Raw genomic sequence first — 15,195 nt, 5'->3', positions numbered from 1 at the left:
GATAAAAGCAGGAAAAATAGTAAGGCTCCATCTCCCAGTCTCTGGATTCTAGCATATTGTTACTAATTTTATCTAGTCTTTCTAAGTTTCAAACTCAGAATTCATTTTTATCTTGGGGTGTAGGGCCTTGTGTGCCAAAACCCCTTAGAACCAATTGGAGTAACAACTTTGTAACTCACACTGCACAGTGATTCTTTAATTTCCACTTTTGGACAGTGTTCAGAAGAAAATAGTTTCACTAAAATAAAACTGTAAGATCACTGAGTTTTATGCTTTTTTTTTTTTTCATTTTTCTTAATTGCAGTATAATTCAACATAATGTAAAAATTGCCATTTAAAAGTGATTTTTTTTAGAATATTCACTATATTGTGCAACCATCAAACCTTTATTTCCAGAATATTTTCATCATCCCCCAAAGAAACCCTCTATAATTTTTTAAATTAATCTTCTGTTGACGTTTAACTGGCCCACAGCACTGTTCGTGCCTGGTGCTCATCACAGTGATTTGATGTGTCACCAGATTCCGACGGAAATGGAGAAAGTGGGGAAAACCATGAGACCATTCAGGTATGACCCAAGGCAGATCCCTTACGATTGTACGGTAGGAGTGAGAAATAGATTTAAGGAATGAGATCTGATAGAGTGCCTGAAGAACTATGGACGGAAGTTTGTGACATTGTACAGGAGGCAGTGATCAAGACCATCCCCAAGAAAAAGGCAAAACGGTTGTCTGAGGAGGCCTTACAAGTAGCTGAGAAAAGAAAAGAAGCTAAAGGCAAAGGAGAAGAGGAAAGATATACCCATTTGAATGCTGAGTTCCAAAGAAGAGCAGGGAGAGAAAACAAAGCCTTCCTCAGTGATCAGTGCAGGGAAATAGAGGAAAACAATAGAATGGGAAAGACTAGAGATCTCTTCAAGAAAATTAGAGATACCAAGGGAACATTTCATACAAAGATGGGCACAATTAAGGACAGAAATGGTATGGACCTAACAGAAGCAGAAGATATTAAGAGTTGGCAAGAATACATAGAAGACCTATACAAGAAAGATCGTAATGACCCAGATAACCATGATGGTGTGATCACTCACCTAGAGCCAGACATCCTGGAATGCAAAGTCAAGTAGGCCTTAAGAAGCACCACTATGAACAAAGCTAGTGAAGGTAATGGAATTCCAGTTGAGCTATTTCAAATCCTAAAAGATGATACTGTGAAAGTGCTGCACTCAATATGCCAGCAAACTTGGAAAATTCAGCAGTGGCCACAGGACTGGAAAAGGTGTTTTCATTCCAATACCAAAGAAAGGCAATGTTCAAACTACCGCCCAGTTGCATTCATCTCACACACTAGCAAAGTAATGCTCAAAATTCTCCAAGCCAGGCTTCAACAGTACATGAACCATGAACTTCCAGATGTTCAAGCTGGATTTAGAAAAGGCAGAGGAACCAGAGATCAAATTGCCAACTTCCACTGGATCATTGAAAAAGCAAGAGAGTTCCAGAAAAACATCTACTTCTGCCCTATTGACTACGCCAAAGCCTTTGACCCTGTGGATCACAACAAGCTATGGAAAATTCTTCAAGAGATGGGACTACCAGACCACCCACCTGCCTCCTGAGAAATCTGTATGCAGGTCAAGAAGCAACAGTTAGAACTGGACATGGAACAACAGACTGCTTCCAAATTGGGAAAGGAGTATGTCAAGGCTGTATATTGTCACCCTGCTTATTTAACTTCTATGCAGAGTACACCATGAGAAATACTGGGCTGGATGAAGCACAAGCTGCAATCAAGATTGCTGGGAAAAATATCAATAACCTCAGATATGCAGATAACACCACCCTTATGCCAGAAAGTGAAGAAGGACTAAAGAGCCTCTTGGTGAAAGTGAAAGAGGAGAATGAAAAAGTTGGCTTAAAACTCAGTATTCAAAAAACTAAGGTCATGGCATCCAGTCCCATCACTTCATGGCAAATAGATAGGAAAACAATGGAAACAGTGACAGACTATTTTTCTGGGCTCCAAAATCACTGCAGATGGTGACTGCAGCCATGAAATTAAAAGACACTTGGTCCTTGGAAGAAAAGCTATGACCAACCTAGACAGCATATTAAAAAGCAGAGATATTACCTTGCCAACAAAAGTCTGTCTAGTCAAAGCTATGTTTTTTTCCAGTAGTCATGTATAGAAGTGAGAGTTGGACTGTAAAGAAAGCTGAGTGCTGAAGAATTGATGCTTTTGAACTGTGGTGTTGGAGAAGACTCTTGAGAGTCCCTTGGACTGCAAGGAGATCCAACCAGTCAAACCTAAAGGAAATCAGCCCTGAATATTCATTGGAAAGACTAATGCTGAAGCTGAAACTAATACTTTAGCCACCTGATGCAAAGAACTCACTCATTGGAAAAGACCCTGATGCTGGGTGAGATTGAAGGCAGGAGGAGAAGGGGACGGCAGAGGATGAGATGGTTGGATGGCATCACTGATTTGATGGACATGAGTTTGAGTAAGCTTCTGGAGTTGGTGATGGACAGGGAAGCCTGGGGTCCATGGGGTCGCAAAGAGCCAGACGCGACTGAGCGACTGAACTGAACCGACTCATTACAAATTGATCACCATGGTAAGTCTAGTTACCATCTGTCATCATGCAATCATTATATTTGTATGCTTTCATTTGGGACTTTTCTGATAATTTTTTTATAATAATTGAACATGTGTGTCAGGCAACTCAAATTCTTTTTACTCTGTGCATATTTGTAAATGACTGAGAAATCACCATGAGTATTGATTTTGGGATTACAAATAAATTTTAGTGGGTAGGCATATTTACAAATGCAGAATCCATGAATAATGAGAATTGATTACTTTCAAATCTCATCTAAAAATAAAGATCTTGAGTTTCTTGTGTCTTTTTTTTCTGACCATGTTACAGATATTATTAGAAAAAGAATGCCCTGAACAGTTTATATTTCAACATTAACTATTTTATGTTGTACATAGAGAAAGCAGCTCTCTGCCAGATGGGTTTTGCACAGCTACAGATGAGTTAAACTTGTGGTCTCCATCCCCTTTCCCCTATCATAACTTTACACAGGAACCTCATTTAAACAATTTAAGAAATCAAGTTTCTCCTTCTCAGTGTTGGATATAGTGCTGTGAGCTGTCAGCTGGCCTGATTGAGTTTCATTTAGTGGGCAAAGAGCAGGGACTGCCTTTCATCACTTTTTTAAATTTAATTTTTTAATTGAAGTATATAGTTGATTTCCAGTGTTGTGCCAGTCTCTGCTGTACAGCAGAGTGACTTGATTATACACAATATGCATTCTTCTTTAATGTATATTCTGTTCCATTATGGTTTGTGACAGGATATTGTGTATAGTTCCTTGTGATATATAGGACCTTGTTGTTCATAACTGTTTTTTGGTCTGAATACAAAACTAGGATAATGCAACATCAGAGGTAGCTTTTTCTAGTCTAAAAGTATATTATAACCTTATTTTATTGCTTTTTAATCCAGTCTGACAATTTCCACCCTTTAATTAGAGTATTTGGATTGTTTAAACTTAATGTATCTCTCATTAATTTGGACCTTACTAATTTGAGATTTTCAAAACTTAGTAAATATTTACAACTATCCATTTGTGAATAATCATTATTAAAGCATATATCTTAAGGACCTACTAAGTAGGATTGACTGTAAATGTAGATGGAAAACATCGATGTCTACATAGTATGATTTCAGGTGGGCCAAGTTCTTCTTTCTCAAAATTTCTTTTCAAGCTTGCACATGAATACTTACAGAACATCTAGTATTCTTATATGTATATCTAGTATACTTATATGTATATCTAGTATGCTTATCAGTTGATGGCATTAGCCTTTGATGTAATATTTTATGTAGTGCTCTGTAAAATAAGAGACGCTCAGTCGTGTCCGACTCTTTGCGACCCCATGGACTGCTCCGTCCCTGGGATTCTCCAGGCAAGAATACTGGAATGGGTTGCCATTTCCTTCTCCAGGGGATCTTCCCAACCCAGGGATCGAACCCGGGTCTCCTGCATTGCAGGCAGATGCTTTATCCTCTGAGCCACCAGGGAAGCCCCAACAGGAGACTAGCATTGTTAATTTCATGAACTTATATGTAATGCTTTTCCATCAAAGTAGAATTTGGTATTCTTTTGTTTATAACTCCTTTTTCCCTTTTTGGAAACCTAATACTGGCAATACTTGAAGGTATTGTAGGTTTGGTTCCAGACTACTGCAACAAAGTGAGTCACAGTAATTTATTTTGGTTTCCCAGTGCATATAAAGATTAGGTTCATGCTGTATCATAGTCTGTTAAATGTGCAATAACATTATGTCTAAAAAACAAAGTATCTGCCTTAACTTAAAAAATACTTTATTGCTAAAAAATGCTAACCATCACTTAAACCTTCAGTGTGTCATAACCTTTTTGTTGGCAGAGGGTTTGAACTTGATGTTGGTGGCTGATCAGGGTCGTGGTTGCTAAAGCTTGGGATGAATTTCTTAAAATACGACAACAATAAAGTCTGCCACCTTGGTTATTCACAGATGATTTCTCTGTACCCTGCAGTACTGTGATAGCATCTGACCCACAGTAGAATGTCTTTCAAAATTAGAGTCAGTCCTCTCAAACCCTTTTACTTTTATCAAATAAGTTGATGTAGTCTTCTAATTCTCTGTTGTCATTTCAACAGGCTTCACAGCAGCTTCACTGGAATAGACTTCATCCAAAGAAACCACTTATTTTACTCATCAGTAGGAAGCAGCCCTTTATCCATTCAGATTTTATCAGGAGATGCAGTGATTCATTCCCATCTTCAGGCTCCACTTCTAAATCTAGCTCTTTTGCCGTTCCCACCACATCTGCAGTGACTTCTTCCACTGAAGGCTTGAGCCCCTCAAAGTCATCCAGGAGGGTTGGAATCAACTTCTTTCAAAAACTCCTCTGTTAATGTTGATACTTTGACCTCTTTCCATGAATCTTGAATGTTCCTCAAGGCAGCTAGAATGGTGAATCCTTTCCAGAAGGTTTTCAATTGATTTTGCCCAGATCCGTTGGAGGAATCACTACCCATGGCGGCTGTAGCCTTACAAAATATATTTCTTAAATAATAAGACTCGAAAGTTGAAATGACTGCTTGATTCATGAGCTGCAGAATGGATGTTGTGTTATCAGGCATGAAAACACCATTAACCTCTTTGTCCATCTCCACCAGAGTTCTTGGGTGTCCAGATGTTCTTGGATGAATGAACAGTCATATTTTGAAAGTAATTTTTTTCTGAACAGTAGGTCTCAACAGTGGGCTTAAAATGTTGAGTAAACTGTGTTGTCAACTGATGTGCTGTCATCCAGGCTTTGTAAAACCTATAATGGAAAAGAATCTAAAGCTATACAGCTGAAATTAACATACTATTGTAAATCAACTAGAGTTAAATAAAATAAGTGAAAGGAAAAGCATAATTCTTAAGGGCCCTAGGCTTTCAGATGGTTAAAGAGCACTGGTTTCAGCTTCATGTCACCAGCTGCATTAGAGAGTCAGCCAGTCCTCTGACGCTTTGAAACCAAGTACTGACTCCTCTCTAGCTGTGAAAGTCCCAGTTGGCATCTGCTTCCAATAGAAAGCTGTTTCATCTAGATTCTATCCAGACCACTAAAACTTTCTCCATATCAACAGTAAGGTCATTTCAGTTTCTTATCATTTATGTGTTCACTAGAGTAGCATTTTTAATTTCCTGCAAGACTTTCTTTTGTATCCACTTCTTGACAATTTGGCACAAGAGGCCTGGCTTTAGGCCTCTCTTGGTTTTCGACATGCCTTCCTTACTAAGCTTAATTATTTCTAACTTCTGATTTAAAGAAAGAGACATGTGACTCTTCCTTTCACTTGACTACTTGGAGGTGTTGTAAGGCTATTAATTGGCCTGTTTTCAGCATCACTGTGTCTCAGAGAACAGGGAGGCCCGAGGAGAAGGAGAGAGGTGAGGGAATGGCCAGTCCATAGAGCCATCAGAACACACACATTTATCAAGTAAGGTTGCCATCTTGTATGGGCATGGCTTGTGTTGCCCTCAAACAGTCGCAATAATCACATCAAAGATCACTGATCATAGATCACCATAATAAATATAATACTAATGGAGAAGTTTGAATCATTATCACAGTTACTACCAAAGCATGACACAGAGAGGGAGTGAGCAAATGCTGTTCGGAAGATGGTGCCGATAGGTTGGCTCAGTGCAAGGTTGCCACAAACCTTCAATTTGTAAAAAGCAGGGTGACTGTAAAATGAGGCCTGCTAGTAATGTTTCTGAATGTCTTACCAGGCCATCGAGCTGTGTACATCGGCGTTCATGTCCCGTTTAGTAAAGAGAGTCGCCGGCGTCACAGGCATCGCGGACACAAACATCACCACCGGAGGAGGAAAGACAAGGACTCGGACAGAGAGGACGGACGGGAGTCTCCTTCTTACGGTAAGAGGGGTGGGAGTTCCGTCCTGGGCACGGGAGTCTCCTTCTTACGGTGAGAGGGGTGGGAGCTCTGTCCTGGGCACGGGAGTCTCCTTCTTACGGTGAGAGGGGTGGGAGCTCTGTCCTGGGCACGGGAGTCTCCTTCTTACGGTAAGAGGGGTGGGAGCTCTGTCCTGGGCAAGTCTCCACTAACGCTTTAACGTTCTTTCCTGGAAATTTTATTTTTAAATAGACATTTCCTCTTAAAAATCATATTTCTATAATAATTTACACATTATATGCGTTGAGAAGTAGTAATTGAAGTAAGAATATTTTTTTCTTTAAGAAAAATGCTTAGTTTATAGCTTAAGATCTACTTGAGATGGGTGAAAAAAGTAAGGGATTTTGGTTTCTTTATTGTATTCTAGCCTTGGAATTGTAAATGTTGAGTCTTGGCACTTCAAATTCAGTTTAGGAGGGTTTCTATTTCCTTTTCTCTATTATATGTTTCATTATTTACATATGCAGTGAACAAATATCTGGAATCCTTAGGCTCCTGGAAGAGATTGAAATTTTTAAGAGTTTTCATTTTTAAGTACATTTTTTGACCAGAAGATTTTTTTTTAATTTAAATGTATTTATTTTTAATTAGATTTTATCCCTTATGCTGGATTACTTGGTTTTTTGTGGAAAAAAAAAAAGAGTGCTTTGATTAGATAGTATGTCTTTAGAAAGACAAGACTTTTTGCTTGAGAGCAGAGCAATAAAGAAGTGCCAGCGGACACAGTAAATGTTGGGAATCTTAGGAAAAAAGGCATATAGTAGAGGAAAGAAAGTTAATAATATCTGATAATAAAGATTGCTAGTTGTTTAAGTGGCGCTGAGAGCTGGAAAGGCGAGAAGCAGAAAGAATAGCTGTGCGGCTTGAGCGGGACCTTAGACATGTGCTCAGCTGACATCCAGGGCATCATTGGTTTCTGAGGACATTGTGGCCCTTGCGGCTGTCTGCACCATAGGTCCTGTTGTGTGCTCTCAGCAGCCAAGAGAGCTGCACCCCATGGCACGTGGGTGCTGTGCTAAAAAACGGTTTTGTTGAAGAGTGAAAGAATTACTGTGTGTTATACAGCTTATGTCATGACTGAAGGAAGGGAAATACTGATGGCCTAGTAAAATACGAACTTCCGTTTCTGCGAACTATTCCACAAAGCCCTTCACATATGCCCTTTGATTCTCAGCATTTAAAAAAACCAAAGATTGGTGGTGGTGTTTTCATTGTATAGATGGAGAAGCCTCAACTTAGAGAGGCTACATGATAGGAATCTCTTCACCAGTCCTAAGAGATACTGACAGCCTGATAAACTCTATCAATATTAAGTGGTCGAATAGCCAAAAAAGATAATGTCACTAGCAAAGGCAAAGTCGATGCTCATTTTAGAAAAGATCACTAGTGGACTCTGATGCCCCTGATGCTATTGGTAGTTGAGAAGTATCTTGCTGGGCTTCCCAGGTGGCTCAATGGTAGAGAATCTACCTGCCAAGCAGGAGACATGGATTCAATCCCTCGGTTGGAACATCCCCCTGGAGAAGGAAATGGCAGCCCACTCCAGTATTCTCATCTGGAGAATCCAGTGGACAGAGGAGTGTGGCAGGCTCCATACAGTCCTTGGGGTGGCAAAGAGTCAGATGTGACGGAGCAACAAGTATTCTGCTATTCCATGTGATGATCCATTCAGTTTAGAATATTTTACTTCGTGAGTAAATGAATATGCTTCTTTATTTCATTGTGAGTAAAAAGGTACACAATATTTTTTAATAGAAAAAATTTTTACTAAATTATGTTTATATGTTCACCTGGTTAGGCGATTTAATGAATGTTCAAGCTGAGGTCTGACATTTGAAGTCTAAATATAGTGGTTTGAAAAATATATTTGGTGGAGAAAATATTTGTGACTTTTTCATGGCGTTATTATGCCTAGAAAAGTTTTATGCCACAGAAGTGGGTTTATTTTGGTTTCAACTGCCAGTCTGTATCCTAGAAATTGCTATGAATGAAGTGGCTTCTTTCCTCCCCTGACTCTCTAAAAAGAGATTATGCTGATCTGCTGCTTCTGGACATGATGGAATAATAGGAATTGAATTTGCATTCCAATTTTAAATAGCTGGAAAACTGCACAAAGTGTTTGAAATAGTAATTTTCAGACATTGGACAATAGGCAGCACAGGACACTGAGCTCTGTGAGAGGGGAAGCAGTGAGATGGGCCCTGTGGTTCCTGAGCTCATCAAGCGACATGGTTCCCAGGCTGCAACATGAGGAGCTGGGACAGAGCCTCGCAGCTCTCAGGGTTGAGGAGATAGGCTGGGATTGGGGAGGCCTACGACATTAGCATTTAAGATGTAGAGTGCCAGAAAATAGAGAGCTGCACATAGAGAGTTCTAAAGGTCTGAGGAAGGGCACTTTCCAGTCTTTGGCTGAGCACTCACGTGGGCGTGTGTGACAGAACACTGTCTGGGGCTTGCAGATGGCTTCCCGAAAGCAGGTGCAGTGAATGGATCCTGGATTTCACATGAAGACGAGGCACAGGATGAGTTCCCACCATTCTGAGGGTGGAGGTCTCGGAAGGGTATTGACTGCGTTTTACACTCAAGACTGCAGTGAATCTACTATAAAAAAAATTTTATAGTAGAAAGAAATTGAATTCAATTCTTGAAAGAATTGAATTGACCTTAAGTTTCTGCATGTCAGAACAAACTCTAGTACTACTAAAAGAAATAGAGTAAAACCTAGCATTTAACCATGTGAAGTGCACAATATCTGACATTCACAACTTATTTGAAATATAGTGAAGTAGGAAAGTAGGCATAACCAAGAGAAAAATGAATCAGTAGGAACAGATCCAGAAATGACAGACTTAATGGAATTCTAAAGGAAGCATGTTGAAGCAGTATAATAAATGCTCTTTATTTATTAAAATAAAGGGAGAGAGAAAAATAGACTGATGAGGAACAAGGCTGAAAATATATGAAAGTCCCAAATGGAACTTCTACACATGAAAAATATAGTATTTGAAATGAATAGTACAGCAGATAAGATTAACAGATGATTTGACATTATAGAACAAGAAAGATTAGTGATTTTTGAAGAGATTGTGATAGAAACTAATCAAAATGAAACAGAAAACAAAAGCTGAAAAACCAATAAATAGCATCAGTAATTTGTCAGATAATATCAGTTTAGGTAGTCTAACATATATATAGTTGGAGTGCCAGAAAAATTTCCAAAAGTAATTAAATCTCTGAACTCACAGGTCCAAGGAGTTCAGCAAAGCCCAAGGAGAAGAAACATGAAGAAAACCACCAAATCCCACATATCAGATTGTTGAAACCAAGATGTAACCGTCCTACATAGCTTCAAAATCCATGAGGCAAAAACTGATAAAGTTGGAAAATGAGAAATTGACAAGTATAGTTGGAAATAACAATTCTCCTTCCTCAGTAATGGATAGAACAAGTGAACAAAAAATCAGTAAGGATGTGGAAAACCTAAGTAACACTGTCAGGCTGATAGTCACACGTATAGAACTCAACCACAGCAAAATATATGTTCTTTACAAGTGCATATTGAAGATTTACCAAGATCATATTCTAGGAGGCCATAAAACAAGTCAGTACATTTGAAAAGACTGAAAGTACATTCTCTGACCACAATAGAATTAACCTAGAAACATACTGAGGTAAATACCCAGATACTTGGAAATTAAATGCAAAGCTTCTCAGTAACTCATGGTTTAAGTGCAATCACAATAGAAGTTAGAAAGTATCTTGAATTCATGAAGATGAAAACCCAGTATAGGCAGTGACTGGGAGGACATTCTTCAAAGTGAGGACATAGTTTTGAGATGCACAGGCCTCATTTAGCATGGCTCTCTGCAAAGTGAGGATGTCTATATTTTGAAATTTGTCAGGTGTAGCTGAAGCAGTGCTTAAAGAAAAATGTATAGCATTTTATCTTTATATTAGAAAAAAGGAAAGACCTAATCAGTGATTTAAGCTTGTAACTTAAGAAATTGAAGGAACAAATAGAGCAAATTCAACCAAAATAAGGAAAAGAAATAATTGAAATGAGAGAAAAAATGAATTAAATAAAAATTAGACCAATATTAGCAAAAATCAATCAGACCGAAATCTGGTTGTTTGAAAAGATCAATAAAATTGATAAATCTAAATAGCCAGACTGATCATGTGAAGGGAAAAAAGACACAAATCCAGCAGCAGAAATTTTCAGTACAGATTCTACAGATTAAGAAGGGACTATTATAAATGATTCTATGGCAACAAAATTGATACTGCAGATTAAATGAGGAAGTATTTTAGGATTACATGCTATTAAGCAGAAATGGGTAACTTCAATTACCCTACATGTAGAAAAAGAAATTAAATTTGGAGTCTCATACATTTCCATGATGAACATTTTCTCCCCCATACATAGCAACATATAAAAGTAAGAAATAACACAAACTCTGCCCGATTATTAAAGATGACAAAACTAGGAATAGCAAACTAGGAATATTAGAAAACTTCCTCACTTCCCAGTCATCTTGTGAAGCCAGCGTTACCCTGGTACCGAAACTTGATAAAGATGTTAGAATAAAACTGCACACTAGTTATTTCTCACAAATGTAGATTCAGAAGTCCCACCTTTTCCCACCAGTATTTAGGAGAGCGAATCCATCATGACAGTAGTATGCTGAGTAGTGGCCCCGCCTTGTCTGTGTCCCTAATGTCCGGAATCTGTGAGTGTCAGCCATATTTAGCAAAGGTGAGTTTACAGGTGTGGATAAATTAAAGGATTTTGAGTCGCGGAGATCATGCTGGATTAATGGAGATGAGCCAGATTTAATCACAAGGAGTCAAAAGATCAAAGGAAGACAGTGGTGGTATTGATACAGTGGGAGGGGTCCAGACCCGAGGAATGTAGGCAGCCTCCAGAACCTGGAGCCTCCAGGAGGAACCATCCCCATGGTTTTAGCCCTGCATAAAACCCATTTTGGACTTATGGTCTCCACAACTATAAGAGAATAAATTGATGTTATTTAAGGCACCGAATTTGTGGCAATTGACTGTAGCAGCAATAGGAAATTGATAAACAAGTGGACGTTCAGGGTCATTTTTAAAATTTAAACATCTGTATCAATGTAAACTTATTAACAGTATAAAGCAGAAAAACCCCATGTAATCATATCAGTAAGACAGAAAAATTCCACCCCCCATTCATGATAAAATTCCCGTAACATACTAGGAATATTAGGAAGCTTCCTCAGTGTGATAGGAGCATCTAGAAATGCAGGTGGGCCACTCAAGGTTTTCTCCCCATGAACTGGGAAAAAGCAGGCTGTCCTCTCTCACCCCTTGTGATCAGCATGGTACTGGCACACCTCTCCAGTGGAATAAGGCAAGAAAGAAATGAAATACATCCAGAAGAAAACTGAGGATGTAAAATTGTCTTTATTCACAATTACAGAATCACATAGGTAGCAAATCCTAAGTAATCTGCAAAGCTACAAAAATATATGAGCTTAGCAAGGTTGCAGGATACAAAATCAGGGTATAGAATCAACTGTATTTCTGTATAAGAGCAGTGAGCAATCAGAAAATGAACTAAATACTGACACAGTAGCACCAGAAAAATCATTTGGGGATAAATTTCACAAAAGATACATAAGACCTAACTGTTGAGCCAGGCGTTAGGAAGCCCAGTCACACCGTGGTTTGCCGTGTGTTGGTCCCAGAATATCCCCTTCTGTGAAGAGCCACACCACGTGCATACTGTACAGCTTTGCATTGCGAACGCCTCTTCCGCTGTCCTTTACGTTTTCCTCTTTCTGGTGTTTTTCCTATTTGACTAGCTTATTCTGTTTTCTGCATCTCTTAACCTTGTGTGTTTTTGTCTTGTCATTAATGCATTTTGTATAACCTCCTCCTCACATCTGTCTTTTCCTTTAACAGTTGTAATCTGCTTTGTAACCTGTTTTAATTTCCCTGTTGGGGTTTTAAGTTCCTGGAGGTTTGTTTACTTAGATGTAAAATTTGAATTTGACATCCTCTCTCATATCTGGAAGAATTTGATTTTGTTTTTAATTGATGCGTGTTGTTGTATGCTTATGTATTTATTCTGGGGCCCCTGTGGCTTTCAGCTGTTCTGGGCTAGAATGTATGTTAATTTCTTGGTTGGGAATCCTAACAGATTCCCACACAGATAAACTCAGGGGTCATGAGTGGCAGTGACCTGTCCTACGTCTCTGGCCTCAGAGACAGACTTGCTTTTCCATAAGAGTAAGAAAAGGAGTTTTGCGTTTTCTCATCATTTTTTTTTTTTTTGGAACTCAGGGATTTTCTTTTTTTAACTTTTGAACTTTAATTAACTATTTTCAATGTTGTATGTTGTCTAACATTTCCATCTATTTTTGGTGAGGGAAAAGTCCTGTTCTTATGCACAGTGTTTTCTTGGTTTTGGATGTTGCTTACTTTGTTTTTACAGAAGTTTGTTGAAGATTAGTATGAGTTATCTTTAACATACGGTTTTTCTTTTCCATCTGTAGAGGTGATCGTTCTGTGAAATTCTTTTGTTCCAGATTGTTGGCCCTTATTTCCTTTCAGAATTGTATTATTTTAATAATAATCAGAAGAAATTTGTTTTAATGGAATATATTTGTAACAAAACAGTGAGTAGAGAATTTCCTCACTTCTGGAAATTCTGTATTTAATTTACCTTTGTATTAACTGAGGAAGATTTTTGAGTGTGCGTCTTTAAATTCTGATTTTTGTCAAGACACGCCATCCCAGAGAGTCCAGTTCATCCTCGGCACTGAGGACGATGACGAGGAGCACATCCCCCACGACCTCTTCACGGAGATGGACGAGCTCTGCTACAGAGACGGAGAGGAGTACGAATGGAAGGAAACTGCCAGGTGGTGACGCTCTCGATGCTTTCAGCTGCTGCTGCTTGGTTTCTTTGAGTAATGAAAACATAAAACTGAAATTATGAGACACACAATGCTTTAAAACAATGAGTAGAGAATTTCCCTGTGTCTAGAAATTCAGTATTTAATTTTTCTCTTTATTCTCATAATTTGTTTCATTAAATAATTCTTAATACCATAATAGAACACAAAAGGAATTATGTTAACTGTAGATTTTCATGTCTTTAATTAGAGAAAAAAATCTGAGAAGACATTTTGCATATTTAAAGTTTAAAATAAGATTGGAAGTTGACACGATGGAATTCCAGAATTTGTTTCTATAGACTTACTGTTGTGACAGCTGGACTAGAAAGAGGAACTGCCAAGATCTAGTGACTCTCAATGTTACAGACCATTAGCTTAATTTGTAAAAGTGTGTATAAAAATTTTATTTTGGTGATGGTGATCTTTTTTTCTCTTTATAAGAATATGCTTGCATTTATCATATTTAACAGAATCATCACTATTTGTAACATATTTGTATACATTATACATTTCAGATGGCTGAAATTTGAAGAGGACGTTGAAGATGGTGGTGACCGGTGGAGTAAACCTTATGTGGCAACTCTTTCTTTACATAGTCTTTTTGAGCTAAGAAGTTGCATCTTAAATGGAACAGTCATGCTGGATATGAGAGCAAGCACTCTCGATGAAATAGCAGGTGACAGCAAAGTGACTTCTTTATGTTTAAATTGCAGTGAAGTTGAGATAAATAAGGAAAATAAAGTGGAATTCTAGACCGTTGATTTGATGGTTACATGTTGAGCTTCCGTTCTGTGCAGGGCAGTATGAAGAGTTAGACGTAAATAACCCCTTTTTATCCTTGGTAAGTTTGGAGTCTGAAAGATGAACTGAGACAGATGTAGCTACAGTGTCAGGAAGACTGTGACTCGTGCCGTAAGCAAGATCCGGAGTCTGCTCTTTGGCGGTGCAGAGGAAGGAGCTTTTCGTTTCCTTGTTCCTGGACTGTGGTATCTGGGGAGACCTAAAAGGTACATTAACTGTAACGTATCCATAGAATGTGAACATGTGGCAGCAAGGGGAATGTGGTGTGAGAGGAAAAAAGCGTTCTGACGAGGAAGAGAAGGAAGAGAAGGCTGGAAAGTACCAACAGGTATGATCTCAGGAAGGTCAGTTCTCTGTGAGTACACAGATTTCTTGAGATTTGCAGGAAAATAAATTAGAGGTGAGTTACGACTATCTTTGAATTACTGGGTTAAGAAATTGGGTTTGATTTGATAGGCATTTTGGTTCTCAGTGATTTTTAAGTACGAGAATATTACCAGATGTGGAACAACTGACTGGTCCAGTATTGGGAATAGGATACAACCAGGCTGTGTATTCTCACCTTGTTTATTTAGCTTACACGCAGCGTACAGCATGTGAAATGCTGGGCAGGATGAATCACAGGTTGAATTTAAGTTTGCCAAGAGAAATATCAATAACCCCAGATAGGCAGACGGAGAAGGCAGTGGCACCCCCTCCAGTACTCTCGCCTGGAGAATCCCATGGACAGAGGAGCCTGGTGGGCTGCAGTCCATGGGGTCGCGAAGAGTCGGACATGACTGAGTGACTTCACTTTCACTTTTCTCTTTCATGCATTGGAGAAGGAAATGGCAACCCACTCCAGTGTTTTGCCTGGAGAATCCCAGGGACGGCGGAGCCTGGTGGTGGGCTGCCATCTCTGGGGTCACACAGAGTCGGACACGA

The 15,195-nt window shown here is 38.9% G+C and overlaps 1 protein-coding gene across 10 annotated transcripts in view; it reads left to right on the top strand.

Moving 5' to 3' along the window:
• Nucleotides 1-15,195, top strand: part of SLC4A7 (solute carrier family 4 member 7) — a 124,186-nt gene that overhangs the window by 43,811 nt on the left and 65,180 nt on the right. For 8 of the 10 annotated variants that reach the window (XM_070359783.1, XM_070359781.1, XM_070359782.1 and 5 more), the window contains exons 3-5: nt 6,346-6,492; nt 13,296-13,434; nt 13,986-14,146. In XM_070359783.1, coding sequence (XP_070215884.1) covers nt 6,346-6,492; nt 13,296-13,434; nt 13,986-14,146 — 447 coding nt within the window. Of the gene's footprint in view, nt 1-6,345; nt 6,493-6,609; nt 6,640-13,125; nt 13,189-13,295; nt 13,435-13,985; nt 14,147-15,195 lie in introns of those variants that run through there. The other 2 variants (XM_070359784.1, XM_070359785.1) reach the window with 2 other exon arrangements.

The sequence above is a fragment of the Bos mutus genome, chromosome 22 (assembly GCF_027580195.1).
Source record: "Bos mutus isolate GX-2022 chromosome 22, NWIPB_WYAK_1.1, whole genome shotgun sequence".
In the NCBI taxonomy this organism is placed as follows: Eukaryota; Metazoa; Chordata; class Mammalia; order Artiodactyla; family Bovidae; genus Bos; species Bos mutus.
Note: the sequence above shows the minus strand (reverse complement) of the source record. Positions and strands in the feature narration are given on the sequence as shown.